General features: G+C 65.0%; 2 protein-coding genes across 2 annotated transcripts in view; one reads left to right on the top strand and one right to left on the bottom strand.

Annotated features, from left to right (window-relative positions):
* Positions 1-1702: 1702 nt before the first annotated feature.
* On the bottom strand, positions 1703-2196 carry MNEG_3679 (hypothetical protein; the record flags this gene model as incomplete). The annotated part of the gene is made up of 2 exons (XM_014047843.1): positions 1703-1834; positions 2083-2196. 2 exons carry the CDS (start codon positions 2194-2196, stop codon positions 1703-1705), a joined length of 246 nt encoding a protein of 81 aa, XP_013903297.1.
* Positions 2197-4626: 2430 nt separating this feature from the next.
* Positions 4627-15626, top strand: part of MNEG_3680 (hypothetical protein) — a gene marked incomplete at both ends in the record, with an annotated part of 13052 nt that continues 2052 nt past the window's right edge. The window contains 25 exons of the mRNA XM_014047844.1: positions 4627-4806; positions 5126-5194; positions 5422-5563; positions 5902-6072; positions 6432-6587; positions 6789-7059; positions 7242-7503; positions 7750-7806; positions 8130-8322; positions 8634-8914; positions 9162-9332; positions 9572-9680; positions 9957-10024; positions 10204-10290; positions 10609-11109; positions 11485-11544; positions 11918-12069; positions 12326-12484; positions 12845-12982; positions 13161-13335; positions 13548-13682; positions 13998-14201; positions 14490-14630; positions 14852-14908; positions 15217-15327. Of these exons, the coding sequence (XP_013903298.1) occupies positions 4627-4806; positions 5126-5194; positions 5422-5563; positions 5902-6072; positions 6432-6587; positions 6789-7059; positions 7242-7503; positions 7750-7806; positions 8130-8322; positions 8634-8914; positions 9162-9332; positions 9572-9680; positions 9957-10024; positions 10204-10290; positions 10609-11109; positions 11485-11544; positions 11918-12069; positions 12326-12484; positions 12845-12982; positions 13161-13335; positions 13548-13682; positions 13998-14201; positions 14490-14630; positions 14852-14908; positions 15217-15327 (4050 nt within the window). The remainder of the gene's footprint in view (positions 4807-5125; positions 5195-5421; positions 5564-5901; positions 6073-6431; positions 6588-6788; positions 7060-7241; positions 7504-7749; positions 7807-8129; positions 8323-8633; positions 8915-9161; positions 9333-9571; positions 9681-9956; positions 10025-10203; positions 10291-10608; positions 11110-11484; positions 11545-11917; positions 12070-12325; positions 12485-12844; positions 12983-13160; positions 13336-13547; positions 13683-13997; positions 14202-14489; positions 14631-14851; positions 14909-15216; positions 15328-15626) is intronic.

Below are 15626 nucleotides of genomic sequence, written 5' to 3' on the forward strand. Positions count from 1 at the left end.
GCGCGCCACCCCGACCGCGGCAACCACCTCCACTCTCACCTTGGCTGTAGCAGACCGCGCCGCGTGTGCCACTGATTTCGCAGCCTCGCACCACAAATGTCAAGGCTGGAGCTCTGATCCCGATTCGCGCCGCAACGGGCCCGCTCGTCGCCATCGCCCCCAGCTCCGTCGCCGCCCGAACGCCAGTTGCAGACGCTGGTCCCGCATCCAGTGGAGACAGGCAGAGCGGCGGCCTGCAGCGCAGCCGCTTGCGCAGCGCCGCAGCCGCTCCTGCATGCGCCGTCGTCCGGTCCCCAGGTGGGCCTCTGCGGCTTCATCGCCCGCCGGCGGCGGCACGCAGGCAGACCCTTTATGGCTGCGCCCACACGCGCCGGCGTGGCGGCGCCTGCTTGCAGGCCTCCGCAGGAGGCGCCACCACCGCGGCTGCCCTGAATGTCGCAGCTGCTGGGGCGGGGCGCGCGTGATGCGGGGCTGGCTGTGCTCTCGCTGCACTCTGCCTCTGATTTCTCACGGCCTGTTGGGCAGCGCCAGTCGCTGCCCCAGAGCTTGGGAAACACTGCCACAAGGCAGCAGCCGCGAAGCCGGGCGGGCGGGCGGTTTAGAACGGGTGCAGCGGAGCAGCCGTGAAGGGGATGAAGGCGCATGGCCGGGGGGAGGGGGTCGTGCAGCATGTGGGCCGCTGCTGCAATACAAATGGGGGTCCGAGGAGGGCATGTTGAGGTGGGACGCACGTTCTGCGTGGCACCTGCCGTGCAAACATCTGGCTGGCAGCCTAGTGCTGCGGAAGTTCGACGCATGGCAGGTGTGCTGCTCGCTGCCTGTCAGGCGCCTCGCCAACCCCCTCTTGCCTGCCGCCGCCCAAAGCTCACCCAGCTGCCTACACGGGTTGTCCAGCGGCGCCTTGGCACCGCACATGCCGCCCCTCCTCCCCCTGCTGCGCCGCCTCCAGCGCCGGCCGCCGGTCAGCTGTGAGAGGCCACGCTGCGCCAGCGGCGCCCCCGCCGCTGCAGCACACCTCCAGAATTGGGTTGGATGCCGCCGTTCCTGTATGTGCCCGCCAGTGCGCAACAGCAGCCGCGCTTTTTGTGTGGACACATCGCAAAGCGCCATCGCTTCCTGCTTCAACCGCGGCGCCCGACCTCGCCTCTTCTGGTGCCTGCCACCTGCTCCAGGCGCGCCCCTGAGGCGAAGCCCCAGCGACTCCGCCGCGGCTGACCGCCGTGCGCCTCAGCGTCAACAGGCAGCACATTGGCGGCGCTGCTGGTGTTGCCAGAATTGCCGCTCCGGTCCGGCCAGGAGCCATCTGTCCGTGTAGAATCGCGCTCTGCTCCGGCAGTGAGCCAACGTTTGACCTGTCCGCGCCGCTGCAGACGCCGCCGAAGAAGACCGCCGTGCCCTGAGGGCTGCGGTGGGAGGCGGAGGGGTGGGGGCGGGCAGGGGTGCTGAAAGAGCGGTTTCGGTGCCGCCCTGTCTGGGACAACATTGCCTTCCATAGCAATGCAGTCGCCAGCCCTTCCAGGGCTCTCTTCAGCAGCCCAACAATTTCTGCAAATCTGTCCCTCGAGTGATCCCTCCGAGTGATCCCCCCACCCTGCCCCTCACGCCTCAACCCGAAGCCACGCACGCCCTTCCCAGCGCCGGCGCTGCGCCGGCACACAACGCCCCTGCTTGCTCACTTGCACCTGACGGCGTCGCGGCCTCCTCATGTGCCGCCCAGAGCCGCCTCTGGTGTCAGGGGCTCCTCGCTCGCAGCAAACACGAAGCAGCGGACGCGAAACCCCGTGCCGGGTGCGCCGGTGCGGCACATGTGCGCCATGTGAAGCCGCCTGAGCTCCTGGAGGGACAAAAGAGCAGTAAAGTGGTGCCGTTGAAAGGTGGTGTGCTGCAACAGGTGCGCATGAGTGCACACGCAGAGGAACACCGGACGTCCGCGGACCACGTGAGCCGCTGGCGCCAGCGGTCCAGCCGCCCCCTTTGGCTCTCTGTTGCTCCACTTTGCTCGCTGGCCGCCGTAGGTCAAGCCAAGAATATACATGCAGCTTGCTCCTTCCCCTGCCCAGCAGCAGGCGTGGCGCGCCTCACCCAGAGTGCGTCGTCGCCCGTGACCGCCACCAGTGTCTCTGGATCCAGCGCCATGCCCGGCGGCTGGTAGCAGAGGATCACAGCCGCCTGCAGCTTCTCTGACAGCTGGTACATGACGTCCGCATACATTAAGTTTTCTGGGAGGCTCACGTCATGATAGTGGCCGCCCGAGTAGGAGAAGTCACCGGCGGTGGACTGGAGGGATGCACGGGGTGAACAAGGCGCAGCGGGAGGGGGGCGGCGTTTTGACTCGGCACACACTGTGCTGGTTGGCGTAGGCCGCGCTTTCAGAATATGATATGACATCAATTGTGTATCGAATAGCTTCTGCTTGTACAAAACAAACGCAGGGCGCCTCGGCCAGGCGGTTGCCCAGCGGGCATGACACAGAGCAGCACGCCTTGTGGAGTCGCGCGCATGCGGCTCGCGCGTGCAGGCAGTTGGCACGCGCTTATTTCTAGATTTTGACATCACTGTCGCTGCCATGGCTGCGTCTGCTCGCAGCACCCGCGGCCCACGCAGACCCATCACTCACCCTGCAAATGCAGCCCCCAACGCTGAGTCTCAGCCTGGTGCGACCAGTGTATGTCGTCGCAGGCTTCTTGAGCATATACGAGACTGAAAATTCTGTGGCCGACCGTGCCTCCATATCAAAAGACGGGACTTGGGTCATCCAAGAAACGGTGCACTGCACGGTGAAGAAACCTTGCCAAGGGACGCAATTAGGCTTTACTCAATCGACCTGGATCGGATGCATGTGAATTGAGCCAGACAGGCGCCCTCCGTTCAACCGCATTCGTTGGTTTCGATAGCGCTGTATGATGAGTAAAGAGGGACATTGAAGTAGGGATTGTCGTTTTGCGATGGGTGCTCGGGTCAATGCTGGTCAATGGCCCTGTCCCATGGACTCCCCTCGGTGCTTGGTCGCAGTGACTGCATGCTGACTCAGCAGAACAGGTGGGCGGATGATTTTGTATTGAAGAATACCGTGCATGTAACAACCAATTGAAGGCTTGAATACTGTCAAAAGAATAGCGTTCAGTTCGCCTGTTGGGTTCGGCGTTCAGTTCGCCTGTTGAGGGCCAATGCCCCGCCGACCCCACTGCTGAACTTTGTACCTTGTGCGTCACCACAACCTGGCCGATGTAGACATAGCGCCCTGCTGGTGTCTGCCGCCGCGCCGCATGCAACCACCACACAATCTCCAGGGCATTGAACGACGCCCATGCCGTGGGCTCTTGAAAAACTTGCAGTTGAGGCAAGCACCCAAAGTGTGTAAGCATTCAGTACTCAACGCCTGGTGTTTGTCAGTGGAGAGCACATGTTATGTTGAGCAACACGTACATCCCATGTACAAGGCCGCTTATTGGGCTGAGCTGCTTGCAGGGCAGCCCCATCAGGCCATCCGCAGAGTCACGGCGGTCCTACCCAACGCCAGCAGCCACTGTGACAAGTCTGCCTCTCTGGGTGTCTGTCGAGAGCCCAGGCACAGCCGTGCTTGTCTCAAGGTTTTGCAGCCAGCCCATGTATGATGAAACTTGCTGTGTAGGAGGGCCGCCTCACATGACGGAGCCACACAGTGCTCCAACATTGTTTATTAGTGGTTGGCACCTGATTACTGTACTCCGCTCGCGCTGGCATTTCCTGAAGATTTTCTGGCGCCATCAAGCTCCTGTTGTGATTGTCTTGAGTTGCACCCAACACACTGTTGCTCCAGGTGTTGTTAACCTCGCCAGGTGCTGGCTGCACCTTGCTGAGTTGTTCCAAGAACACCCGAAGGTGGGCGAGCTTTCCCTGAACAGGTTGAAGACCAGTGAAGAACCGCGTTGCAGGGCCGAACCCGTGACCGTAGTAAAGGTTATCATGGGGAACCACAATGATGCGCAACCAATGACCGAAACACAGAGAAAACCAAACGCTGCATACGTGTGCAGGACCTGGTATTATTTTCGAAGACCTGCTTATTTCATACCAGCTAGCCGGCAGGTGTGCTTCAGGAGCTGCAGGCACCCAATGTAGCTCGGTGGCGGCGCTGTGGGGCAGCTGCCTTCGCATCGGAAGTGCCGCTGCGGCCCGCAGGCTGTGGAGCCCAGGACTCGCATCAGCAGTCCGCTACAATACCAGTATTTTTTGTTGGTTACTTCCAAATTGAGACGCACTTTGTACACACGCGTCTAGATCTGATCAACATTCGGCCGTTGACAAGGCGCGAGCTGTATACGAGGCCCAGCTCGATGCAGATTGAGGCGTGTTGAATGTCGGATTCAGTCCGGAATCACAGGTGAAGACCGCGACCGTGATGAACGAGTGACACACCGCACTATGTACTCATCCCGGGTCGGAAAGGTGTCGACGGAAAACTATATACACTGAAAGTCACCGACTCCGGTGGACAGGGGTGCTGGGGGCGCCAACCCACCCTTGCGGCTCAGCCGCACCCCAGCTCCTACACACCCGCTGCAGCTGCCACCTGTTCCCACCACGCGCACCATGCCCTTTCCCCCGACCAACCGCCGTGCCTCTTGCAGACGCCCTTGCGCAATTATGGCGAGGCGCGGCCTGCTGCTGGCAATGCTGTGTGCTGCCGCGGTGGTGCGGCGCGCGGACGCGCAGGCATTTTTGCAGGAAGAACTGCCCCTCAGGCCGCTTGTGACCACGCCCAGCGAGCTGCTTACCGATAGCGCCAGTGCAATCGTGACGCTGGTGCAGCGCCAGGCCATCACGGTGGGCGGATACTGAACAGGGCGGCAGGGGGCCAGTGGGTGGTGGCTGCGGAGCAGCGCTGCGGTTGAACCCAATGGCGGCCAAGCGCAGCAGATGGGGCGGGCGTCTTGCCAACCCCATAGCAGCTTGCCATGCACATGGTCGTGCACACCAATAGCATGCGTGCATGCCTGAATTACCTGCGCGTTGGCATGGGTCCCCCAAAGCCCCATGCGGATGTCCACTGTGAACATTCACAACATGCACTTCAAAATACCCTCACCCCACCCACCCATCGGCAATCGCTCGACGCCGACTCGCCCTGCCCCCACCAATGCAGGCGGTCTTCAGCCGCCCCGTGATTGCGCTAGGCGCCGACTGGGGCCAGAAGGAACTCCCCAAGGAGCTGGTGCGCGCGGCTGACTGCCCCCAGCCACACATGGCGACTTGCATTGCACGTGCACTGCTGTGCGCGGCCGGCGTGCGGCTGCAGCCCGTGCCGTGCTTCGCATGGGGACAAGCTTGACAGCCGCTTCAGGGAACATCGAAAATGCTGTGCGCCCAGAGTGCGGTGGCCCAGCAGCTCACTCACTCGGCACCTTCCCACCGCTCCCCCCCGCACTCGCCCCCGCCCAGACCCCGTTCACGCTGTCGTGCAACACCCCCGGCCGCCTGCGCTGGGTGACGACCAACATCGCGCGCTTCGACCCCAGCGTGGACTGGCCCACTGACCTGGCCTGCACCTTTGACTGGAACAAGGGCCTCAAGTCCTTTGACGGTGCGGGGGGCTGCCGGGTTGGGGGGTGCGGGACAGGGCTTGGTGGGGTTTGTGGGTAGCAGGGCGGGTGTTGAGGGGTGTAGGTGCGGGGCAGAGAAGGTTGAAGAGGAAGGGAAGGGGTCGAGGCTGAGCAGAGGAGAAGGGATGGGGTTGCTCAGAGAGAAGGTCAAGAGGGGCGCCGCATGGGCACTTCACGCTGGGCTCGCCCGTTCGCGCTAGCTGCTGGTTGCTCGCGCCCGGCCCGCCCGTTCACACCCCACCACTCAGCCCGCGTACGCTCGACCCGCGCACATGTCTAACGATAGCATGTGTCGTTACAACCGTTTGACGCGATGCAGGGGTGGCGCTGGACCTGGCTGGCAACGTGGCGAGCGTCAAGCTGGCGACAGCGGAGATCGCCGTGACCCTGAGCGGCGTCAGCTCCCAGGCGGCCGACAATGCCACCAGCGGCCTGTGGAGCTACAACGTGGGCCTGCCCGACGACAGCCTGCCGGAGGTGCCGCCGGGAGGTGAGGGGTTGATGGGTGGGCAGGGTAGCCGGTGGTCGCGTGGCTGGCATGAGCGGTGTTGCAGGGCGGGCGAGACGGGTCGTGGTGCCCGCTCCCCAATGTGTTGTGACGTCCCCCATTCTTGTCGAACAATTACGTGGCGCATGTCCTTTGCCTTCGTGCCCGAGCAGCAGCATTGGGCATGCCTGTGCCCTTCGCGTGCAGCCACTGTTCTCTCTTGTACTGCTTTGACGGCTGGCCACCGCTGCCCGTTGTCGCAGCGGCACCTGCGGCCCTCACCCACCCCGCACCATCTCACCTGTCTTCCCCCCTCACCCCACCCACCACTGCTCACACTCTCACCCTCACAACCCCCCCAGCCAACATCACGCTGTCCTTCACGTACCCCGTGGAGCTCTCGCGCCTGGCGGCGGCGCTGCAGGTGCTGCCCGGCAAGGGCGCGGGCGCCGCCCTCAACTCCAAGGCCACCGTGCTGCCCTGCGACGAGCCGGTCTTCACGCCGCGGCCGCTGTTCTGTGAGCGCGCAGCTGGGCAGGCACGGGGGGGGGGGGGCGCAAAGGAGCTCGCCAGCTGATCGTGCGTATGGCCTTGCTTGCTCGCCCCTCGATGTAAGGAGTTTTACGCTTGTCAGCACAGGCACAGCACACTCACGCTATGCCCATCTCACGCGTCTGCACGCACACACACCACGACACCCATCCCCGTCGCTCCGCCAGTCCCCGCGGCCGCCGCCGGCCGCACGTCCCCCGCCGACCTCCTCCGCAAGAGCGCCTCCTGCGCCGTCGTCCAGCTGACCCCCGCGCTGCCGCCCGGCGCCGGCGCCAAGCTGCGGCTGCCAAAGGGCGCGCGGTACAGCGCGCTGGCCGGGCCTGCGCAGTCGGACCACGACGTTGACGTGTTTGGGCTGCGGCGGTTCAGGATCCCGCTGAGGCAGGACTGGCGGCCGTTTGAGGGGGGCCCCGACGACGCGATCTACGACGGCGTCAGGTGCGCACGCGCGGCAGGATTCGCTGGGGGCTCGCGGCGTGCTGCTGCGGCAGCCCTTGCGTTTTGCCGAGCCCGCATCTCGCGGCCCCGAGCTGTGCGCCCCTGCTGCCTGCGGCCACCCGTCACAACGTTCTCAGACGGCCCCCCTCGCCCAACAAATACGCACATTTGCGCCCGCGCAGCTTCCGTCGCCTGGACATGTGGCTGCCCCACGGCCTGGCCGCGGGCGTCACCCCGGCCGACCTGCAGCCCCTGCTCTCCATCTGCAAGCTCTCCAACCCGCGCAACGCCAACTCGCCGTGCGCGCCCCTGGGCTTCAACCTTACGCGGCTGGCCAAGGGGCGGCTGAGGATGGGCGTGCCGGGGCTGGAGCCGCGGCAGCGGTACAGGGTGGAGGTGAAGGGCAGCGACAGGGTGAAGGACGCGTTTGGGCTGGCCCTGCAGGTGCGTGGGCAGGAGGGCTGCGCGGGGGCGGTCTCCCCCTTGGAGCGCTGTCACTTTGACGGGAGGGGAGCGGCACCATGGGGCTCCTCGCTCGCACGCCCACACGCGCAATCCTGGCGTGTTGAGATCGCACGTTGAGATGTGGGGAAGCAAACGCGCCCTCCTAAGCACTCAGCTCCGTCCTTGGCGAAAGGGAGTTGTTTCCTGCCTCCCATGCCACCCCCCCTTGCGCCGCTGTCGCCGCAGCCCCTGAGCACCGTGTTCTGGAGCAGGTCGCTCGACCCAGCCTTCCAGGGGCCTGAGGTGGGTGCGTGCTGCTCGCTCCACGTACTAAAGTTTGCGAGGGAGGGTCCCCTGTTCCCAGGGCGCAGCAGCGTATGGCGCTGCCCACGCGTCTCAGCATGTCTGGGCCCAGACCATTGGGCTGGGTGATGGCCCGCGATTGCCCCTCCATTGCTGACCGCGTTCTCTGGGTCAACTAGCACCCACCAACCCCACAACCTGGTGTCTCCAACACACACACACACACACACACGCGCGCGCGCGCGCATTCACGCACACAAGCCATCCGACAAACTTGTGATGTTTGAGGTGACTCCATTTCCACACCCCCACCCACCCCTCAGGTCTCGGACAAGTTTGTGATCTTCGAGGCGACCGCGGGCGCCGCCACGCTGACCTGGCCGTGGGTGTCGCGCGGCAAGCCCGGGGAGGCGCGCACGGCGCAGCAGTGGAGGTTGGGGGCGGACGACGTGCCGCGCCTGATTGCCGGGATCAACAGCTACTACGGCTTGCCGCCAGACAGCCTTGGCACCTCGGGTGCGTATTTGCTGGTTCAGCCGCCGCTGCTGCTGCGACTGCTGCTGCCCTGCTGCTTTTGCTGCTGCCGCTGCCGCTGCCGCTACTGCTGCTGCTGCGGCGGCGGCGGCGGCAGCACCGGCTTTCATGTACAGCGATCGTACTGCAACGGGAGTGGGTGGTGAGGGGCAATCGGCAGGCAACAGCAAGATTCCATGCAGGCTCCCCACCCCTGCTTGCCCCACCGCTGGCCACACTGATGCCCTCGCCCGCCCCATCCCCACCCCCTGCGCCAGCCCCCCAACCCCCTCCCAAAATCCACCACCCTGCAGGCTCCTCCATCACGCGCTCCTCTGACGCGGCCCCGGCCTTCCAAGACCTGCAGCTGCCGACCGGCCCCGGCCTGTCCCTCGCGGCCGCGTGCTGCGTGCAGCGGAGCTACCCCACAAAGAGCCTCGTCGTCACCGGCGAGGCGCTCGTGCTGCAGAGCAACCTGCAGGCGGCGTTCATCGGCGCCGACGGGGACGTCACCGCGTGGGTGACGGACTCCCAGGGCGCGGGGGCGCCGGTCAGGGGCGCCAAGGTGTCGCTGTACTTCACGCCCCTGCAGACGGTGAGGGCCGCTGGCACGTTGGCGCGCCGCTCGCTTTGTCTATCTGTGCGGACTCGCTCGCTTTTCGACCTTGCCTGCCCTGGGCGCGAGCACAAGCGCCCCTCCCTGCGTGAGTGGACCGCCATCTGCCTTGACGGTGTCTTGCGCATCCGCCTGCGCTGTCGTCATGCATCCATCACCTGGGAACGCGTTGCAAAACCCTGACCTCGCTTGGCCCCCTCGCTTGACCTTCCACGACGAACTTCAGGGCCCGGCTGTCGCGGGCCCCAGCTGCACCACCGGCGCCGACGGCACCTGCGTCATCGACGGCGCCTCGATCTCCCTCGCCCGCAACGGCGCCGGCGCCGGCAGCCTGCGGGAGCGCGAGGTGTCGGCCTTCGTCACCGCCCCCGGCCAAGGGCCACTGCTGGTGCCGCGGGTGAGCGGCGGCCGTCGGTCCCTGAGTGTCCCCTCTCCCCCCGCGCTGTGCGTTGGCACCCTGCGCCACCCCTCCCCTCCCCCCGCGCACCACACAACTCGTATTACCCCCATGCTCGTGCGCCCACCTCCTGAGCTTTGCTCCAGACCGCCAAGTCTGAAAACCTGGTAAAACCGCGTCGTTACCACGCTATCCAACCCCACCCGTTTCCCGCCTCTTCCCCTGCTGCTGCATCGCAGGTGAGCTCGGGCTCGTCATTCCGCGACGCCTCGCAGGACAACACATACTCTGCTGTCGCGGTGCTGGACAGGCCCCTGGTCAAGCCGGGGGACGACCTGCACGTCACGGGTGGGGTGCAAAGGGGGGTGGTGGTACCTCTGTGCGGATGCTGCATGTGCAGCAGGTTGTGCAAGCTTAGGGTCGATGCATGCGTGCGCATGCAAGCGCGTGTGCTTGTCTGCATCCGTGCGTGCGTACGTAGAGGGGGGCTGGACATCTGCTTAGTGCAGTGTGCTGCAGCCAGCCCCCCCTGTGCGCCCCTTCAGCCACTTTCTCGAAGCAATGCCACCCGCGCGGCGCGTTGACCGCACCGCCGCATACACCCCCCCCCCTCCCTACGTGCAGCCTTCATCCAGCGCGTGCGTGGCGCCCAGATGCTGCCCCCGACCGGCCTCGGCTCCATAGTGTTCCAGGTGGGCGCGCATGGTTGCGGCTCTGCCTGCTTCCCTAGCTTCATTTCCCCTGAGTGCGGGTGGCAACAACGCCCGCCTGTCTTGCCCTTCTCCTTTCACAATGAAATAGGCGCATGTGCGCGCATGAAAGCACAGCGCTGACGCCGCGCCACCATGGCGTCCTGTTTTGCGCCACGCAGGTCAGCCCCGGCTTTGACCCGGCCTCGCAGCAGCCGCTGCTGCTGACCGCAAAGGTGGACGACAGCTTTGGCACTGCCCACATCCGGGTGAGTGGGGGAACGCATGCGTCAGAAGAAACCACCCGCCCAGCGACGCTGCAGGGGCGCAGGAATATTGTAAATGCGCTTGGTACACAAGAGGACGTTCACGTGTCCCGTCTTTGAGCATGTTGTGACGCCAGGCCGCCGGCTGCATTGACAAACTGCAAGGAGATCGAGCGGTTGAAATCTCACCTGGATGAGCCGAACCACGTTTGTGCATTTCTTTCTGTTTCTTGTTGTCGCGCATAGCAAATGCTTACTCTGAGCCTCCTATTCTCCACCCTACAAACACGCACACACACACACATGTCTTTCCATGCCCAGATCCCTGTCCCCTCGAATGCGCGTCCCGGGGAGTTCTCACTGGCGATCCTCGCCCCCGGCACGCCGAAGCAGCGCACGCCGCCGCGCCGCGCCGCGTCCCCGGCCGCGCGCGGCCTGCTCCAGTGGTCGCTGCTGCCGCCTGCCGCGAGCTCAAGCGCGGACGCAAAGGAGGCCGCGTTTGCGCCCAATCAACCGCCCAAGGGCGCCGCCGCGATCCCCGCGCCGGCCAAGCCCAAGGCCGGCGCCGCGCCGCCCGCCAAGGCGCCGCCGGCCGCGCGCGGGTCAGGCCCCGCGCCGGCGACGCTTTCGAAGATCCTCGTGCCCCCCACCGGCGGCGCTGCATCCGATACTGATGGGCTGTCCAACGTGGGCAGCACGGGGTTTACTGTGGGCGACCCGCGGCCGCCGACGGCGGAGCTGAACGTGACGGCGCCAAAGTGGGTGACGCCCCGGGCCCGGGTCAACGTTCAGTTGACCGCCAGGAGCTACATCGGCACGCAGGTGGGGCGGAGTGTGTGCGTGTGTGTGTCTGTCTGTCTGTCTGTCTGTCTGTCTGTCTGTCTGTCTGTCTGTCTGTCTGTCTGTCTGTCTGTCTGTCTGTCTGTCTGTCTGTCTGTCTGTCTGTCTGTCCGTCTGCCTATCTGGTGGGTGGGCCTGCAAAGTGGTCGCAGCACGCGTAGCATGATGAGAGGGTGAAACTGGGGCCAAGGTCACCAGACAAGGGGGCCGGAGCAGCGTGGGTGCGGCGCACATCATGGGCCGAGGCCCAGGACTTGCTGTCACGCGGGCAGTGCACTGCTTAGCTAGTGCTCGGGGGCGGTGGGGCCCGCCCCTCGCTCACTCTGTTGTCTGAACTCTGAATGTTTCGCTGCCCAGGTAGCCAACGCGTCCATCTCTCTGGCGTGGACGCTGCCCAAGGCCAAGGGCGAAATCGAGGTGGGCGTGTGAGAGAGGGGCCGCTAGGGGCATGTGCCAGCTGCACCCGCCACCAGATCATGCAGAGGGTCTGTGCTGCGCAAACCTCAGCGTTCTCCCGCCGTGCAACGCTGTGCATCTTCCCAACATCATGTGCCCGCATGTTTCAGATCAATATGTTGCTCAAGACCTCACATAGTAACTACCAGTTGGCACCCATCTAGGCTTTGCCAACGCTTATTTCCTCACCCCCCCCCCCACACACACACACACCCACACACACACACACACATACACACACACATACACACAAACATACAATCAACGGCATGCGCATTTTCACCCACAAACACGCACTTATCCGTACTACGCCCCGCTGCCCCCCCCCCCCCAGGTCACCACGGACTCTGAGGGCAGGGCCAGCGCCGCCATCGACCTCGGGGAGCTTGGCGCCGCCAACGCCACGCGCGCGGGCGACGCCCTCGAGCTCAGGGCCACCTGGATCGGGCCCACGCGGGAGCCCATTTTCGCGTCCAGGACCGTCAAGTGAGGGCAGACGCCTGGGGGCGCACGCTCGCCGGCTCGGCCCCTGCTGCGGGCTTGTGTTGATGCGCAAGGGGGTGCAAGGGCGCCGTCCCGCGGGCTCTCCATCTCGCTCGCAAACATGCCGCACTGCGCCAGCTCAGCGCGTGGCACCATATCCAACTCTCCGCCCTCCTCCTTTCTGGGCCTCGAGATAACCCCTAAACCCTAAACCCAAACCTTCACTGGCCCCTCCCAAAACTGACGCCCCTCCCCAAAGGATTGCCGACGGCCCCGTGCGCGTCGAGCTGAGCCGCACCCTGGAGACCGACCTGCCCGGCGTGCCCTTTGGCGTCACCGCGGCCGCGTACTCCAACGAGGATGACGCGCCCCTGGACGGCACGCTGGTGGCCATCAGCGTGGTGCCTGCTAACACCAGGTGTGTGTGTGTGTGTGTGTGTTTGTGCGCGCGTGTGTTTCCAGCAGAACATACAAGTAATCATGCGCATGTGTCGCGCGCATTGAAAGCGTGTGTCTGTGTGTGTTTTGCGCAGCGCGCATGAGGGGCATCACCATGATGTCTTGCAGGCGACATGGGCCGCACGACTGACATGAAATTGCAGCCAGCCCACGGCGGCTGCCTGCAGCAGTGCCCTTTGTGTGGCTGCCACCAACCCAGATGCAATTGCCCCACCTCCCTGCCCGCCCAACCCTGGGTGGTGCTGGCTGCACCGCATGCAACATCTCCAAACTCAACACCGCATTGTCCAACACACCCACTTTGCCTCGCCCTGCGCAGTGCCGGCGCGACCGGCTGCACTGCGGCGCAGCTCTCGGCCCTGGCCAAGAAGGCCTGCAGCATCAAGTCTGGGGACACGGTCGCAGCCGCCAGGGCCTGCCAGCTGGCGCTGCCCTGCGTCGGCGCGTTCGCTGTCAAGTGCGTTGCTTGAGGCGCCGTCAGCCACCGCCCTCAATATAATGGACCGGCGGCCTCCCCCGTGCGCCTGCAGCCCGCTGTTAGCAGGCAGGGGTGCCTGCCGTACGCGCAGGCCAACGCGCGGCCGCATGCACAATGCGACTCTGAGCCCCCAACACGCCCCCGGCCGCCTCCGCAGGGCATGCGTCAACGCCTCGTGCACCAACGTGACCCTGGGGCGCAACGCCACAGAGTGGGCGGGCTTCCCTTGGAACGAGCAGCCCAAGATCAAGGCGAGGGGGGGGGGCCACGCCGTGCTGCGCTGCACTGCACTGCGCTTCGTGGCACGGGGACAGGGGTGGCTCGCCAGCAGGGTCAGCGAGCGCCGGCCCTGCGGCACGTTTTTTGAGCCTTGCTAAGACCGTGCCTCACCTACTAGTCCAAGGGGGTTCTTCCCCTGCAAGATCCCCACCACCCCTTGCATTGATAAATACTACAAACAGTCGTTGGCCTCTTTCCAAGGCCTGTGACGCCATTCTTACCACCCCACCCACCCACCCACCTTCTGTCCCATCAAACCCGTCAGGTCCTGGCGGACAAGCCGCAGTACAGCGCCAAACAGTCTGTGGCGTTGGTCGTGCAGAACCCCTACTGGGGCCCCGCCTCCGCGCTGGTGGTGTGGGGCAACCGCCTGCAGCGCAAGCAGAAGGTGTTTTTGAAGGTGGGGAGGGGGACGAGTACTTTTGAGTGCCAAACCTGGCTGGGCGTCGGGATCGCACCTGGGAGCTTTCGTGTGTGCGCCAGGGGTAATCGCCGCGGCTTCTCTGGTGCCGTGTGCCTGGGGTGAGGGCTTTCGTGTGGGTAGGTGTGCATGCGTGCATGCGTGTGCGTGCATTTGCATGCGTGTGTGTGTGCATGTGAGTGTGTGCGCGCGCGCGTGCGTGCGTGCGTGCTATGGGTGTGTGTCTCCCAGAAATCGACACTCCAACTTGCAACCAATTGTGCAAATCGTCTGCACCTTGCCTTGCCCCAACAGGTCGGCCCCGGCATCTCGAACCTGACCATAGGCCCCATCGGTACCGAGTGCCTCGGCGGCTGCACCGCGCGCGTCCTGCTCTCAGTCGCACGCCCCGCGGCGGGCAAGGCGCTCGCGCCGCTGCCCGCCGTGCCGGTGTCGCGGCTGTTTGACCCCCTGGCGCCGCACACGCCAGATGGGTCTGTGGATATTGACGTGCCGCAGGTGCGGTGGCCTTGCTGATTCGCTCTTTGCTCATCATGGGCGCGAGGGATCCCAGGGAACGCGCGAATTCGTGCCCTCCCTCATGCCAGTGGCTGGCTCTTTATGGACAGATAGCGCTACTCTCCAATGCGTCCTTGCTGCAGGGTTTGTTTCACCTGTCCTGCATCTGCACACACAGCACAGGCCCTGTCCCCCTGTCTTGCCGCCCGTGCACACGCCAAAACCACCCGTACGGCGTCTCCCTGGAATTCACGCGCCGGCCCTCTTGCGCCAACCCCTGCTCGACAGGGCACCTCCCTGTCTTGCGCCGTCTCCGTCGACTCTGGCGCCAAAAACTCCGCCGGCGTGGCAGTGGTCGCGCCCAACAGGACCGCCAACATCGCGGTCAAAGTCACAGACAAGGACGGCAGGCCCGTGGCCGGAGCGCAGGTCCGCCGCCAACTCGCCCGCCCGCCAGCTACGCACCCACGCCCAAGGCCCCTCCCTCCGATCCACCGCGTTGACAGCTCCTCGACCTCCTTGAACCCCCCACAAACCTCAGCCAGCATTTGACTCCCGCCCCCTTGCCGTGCCGCCCCGCCCTTTTGAGCTTGAATACGGTACAACAAGCATCCAGCTGCTGCTGCTCATATCCCCCCTTCTGGCCCCAGGTGACCCTGGTGATCGTGGACAAGGCCATCCTGGACCTCAAACCCTACGAGCTGCAGGTGGGGCGGGGCGGGGCGAGCCACAAGCAGAGGCCCAGCAAACAACCCTGGCGCCGCGCCGGCGCCTCGCATGAGCCACTTCGGTCGCGCGCTCGCCGGCGGCGCGGCCGCTCGTCAAGGCGGCAGTCCGCCGTCTCCACTGTCGCTGCTCGTCCCAGCGACACGCGAAAGCAAATCCTGGGCCCTCCAACCAAGCCCGCCTCGCGGATCTGGCAAACCCCCCTCTGTCGACCCTGCGTCACGGGTCCTCCATGCAACCGCTTCGTGACTCTCGCCCCCGCTTCCTCCCCACCCCGCGCCCCCTCCAGAACGTGTCCTCCCAGCTGCAGCCCGACCTGTCCGCCAGCATTGAGGCCACGACGCTGGACCGTTTCCGCGCCACCCGCGCCGCACTCAACGCCACGTTCAGCACGCTGCAGGTACAGTAGGTGGCATGCCCGGGTGAAAGAAGAGACACACGCGGCCACACACCAACACACACATTTGCAAGTACCCGCACAGCCCACCCTTGTGGTCGATGCAAAGGCGTGCAGCCAGCGCTTTGCCGTCATTGCTAGCGCTCCTGTTGCTGGCCGCAGGCAGCCCGATTTCTGGCACCCCGCCCACATGCCCTCTTGACTGATGTCCCCATCCACACACCAAACGCAAAGGAAAGCCAGCGCTCAATATACGCTTACACAAGAGCACGCGTCTCCCCCTCCCAAACCCCCCCTCCCTC

This window comes from Monoraphidium neglectum, assembly GCF_000611645.1.
Source record: "Monoraphidium neglectum strain SAG 48.87 unplaced genomic scaffold scaffold00475, whole genome shotgun sequence".
In the NCBI taxonomy this organism is placed as follows: Eukaryota; Viridiplantae; Chlorophyta; class Chlorophyceae; order Sphaeropleales; family Selenastraceae; genus Monoraphidium; species Monoraphidium neglectum.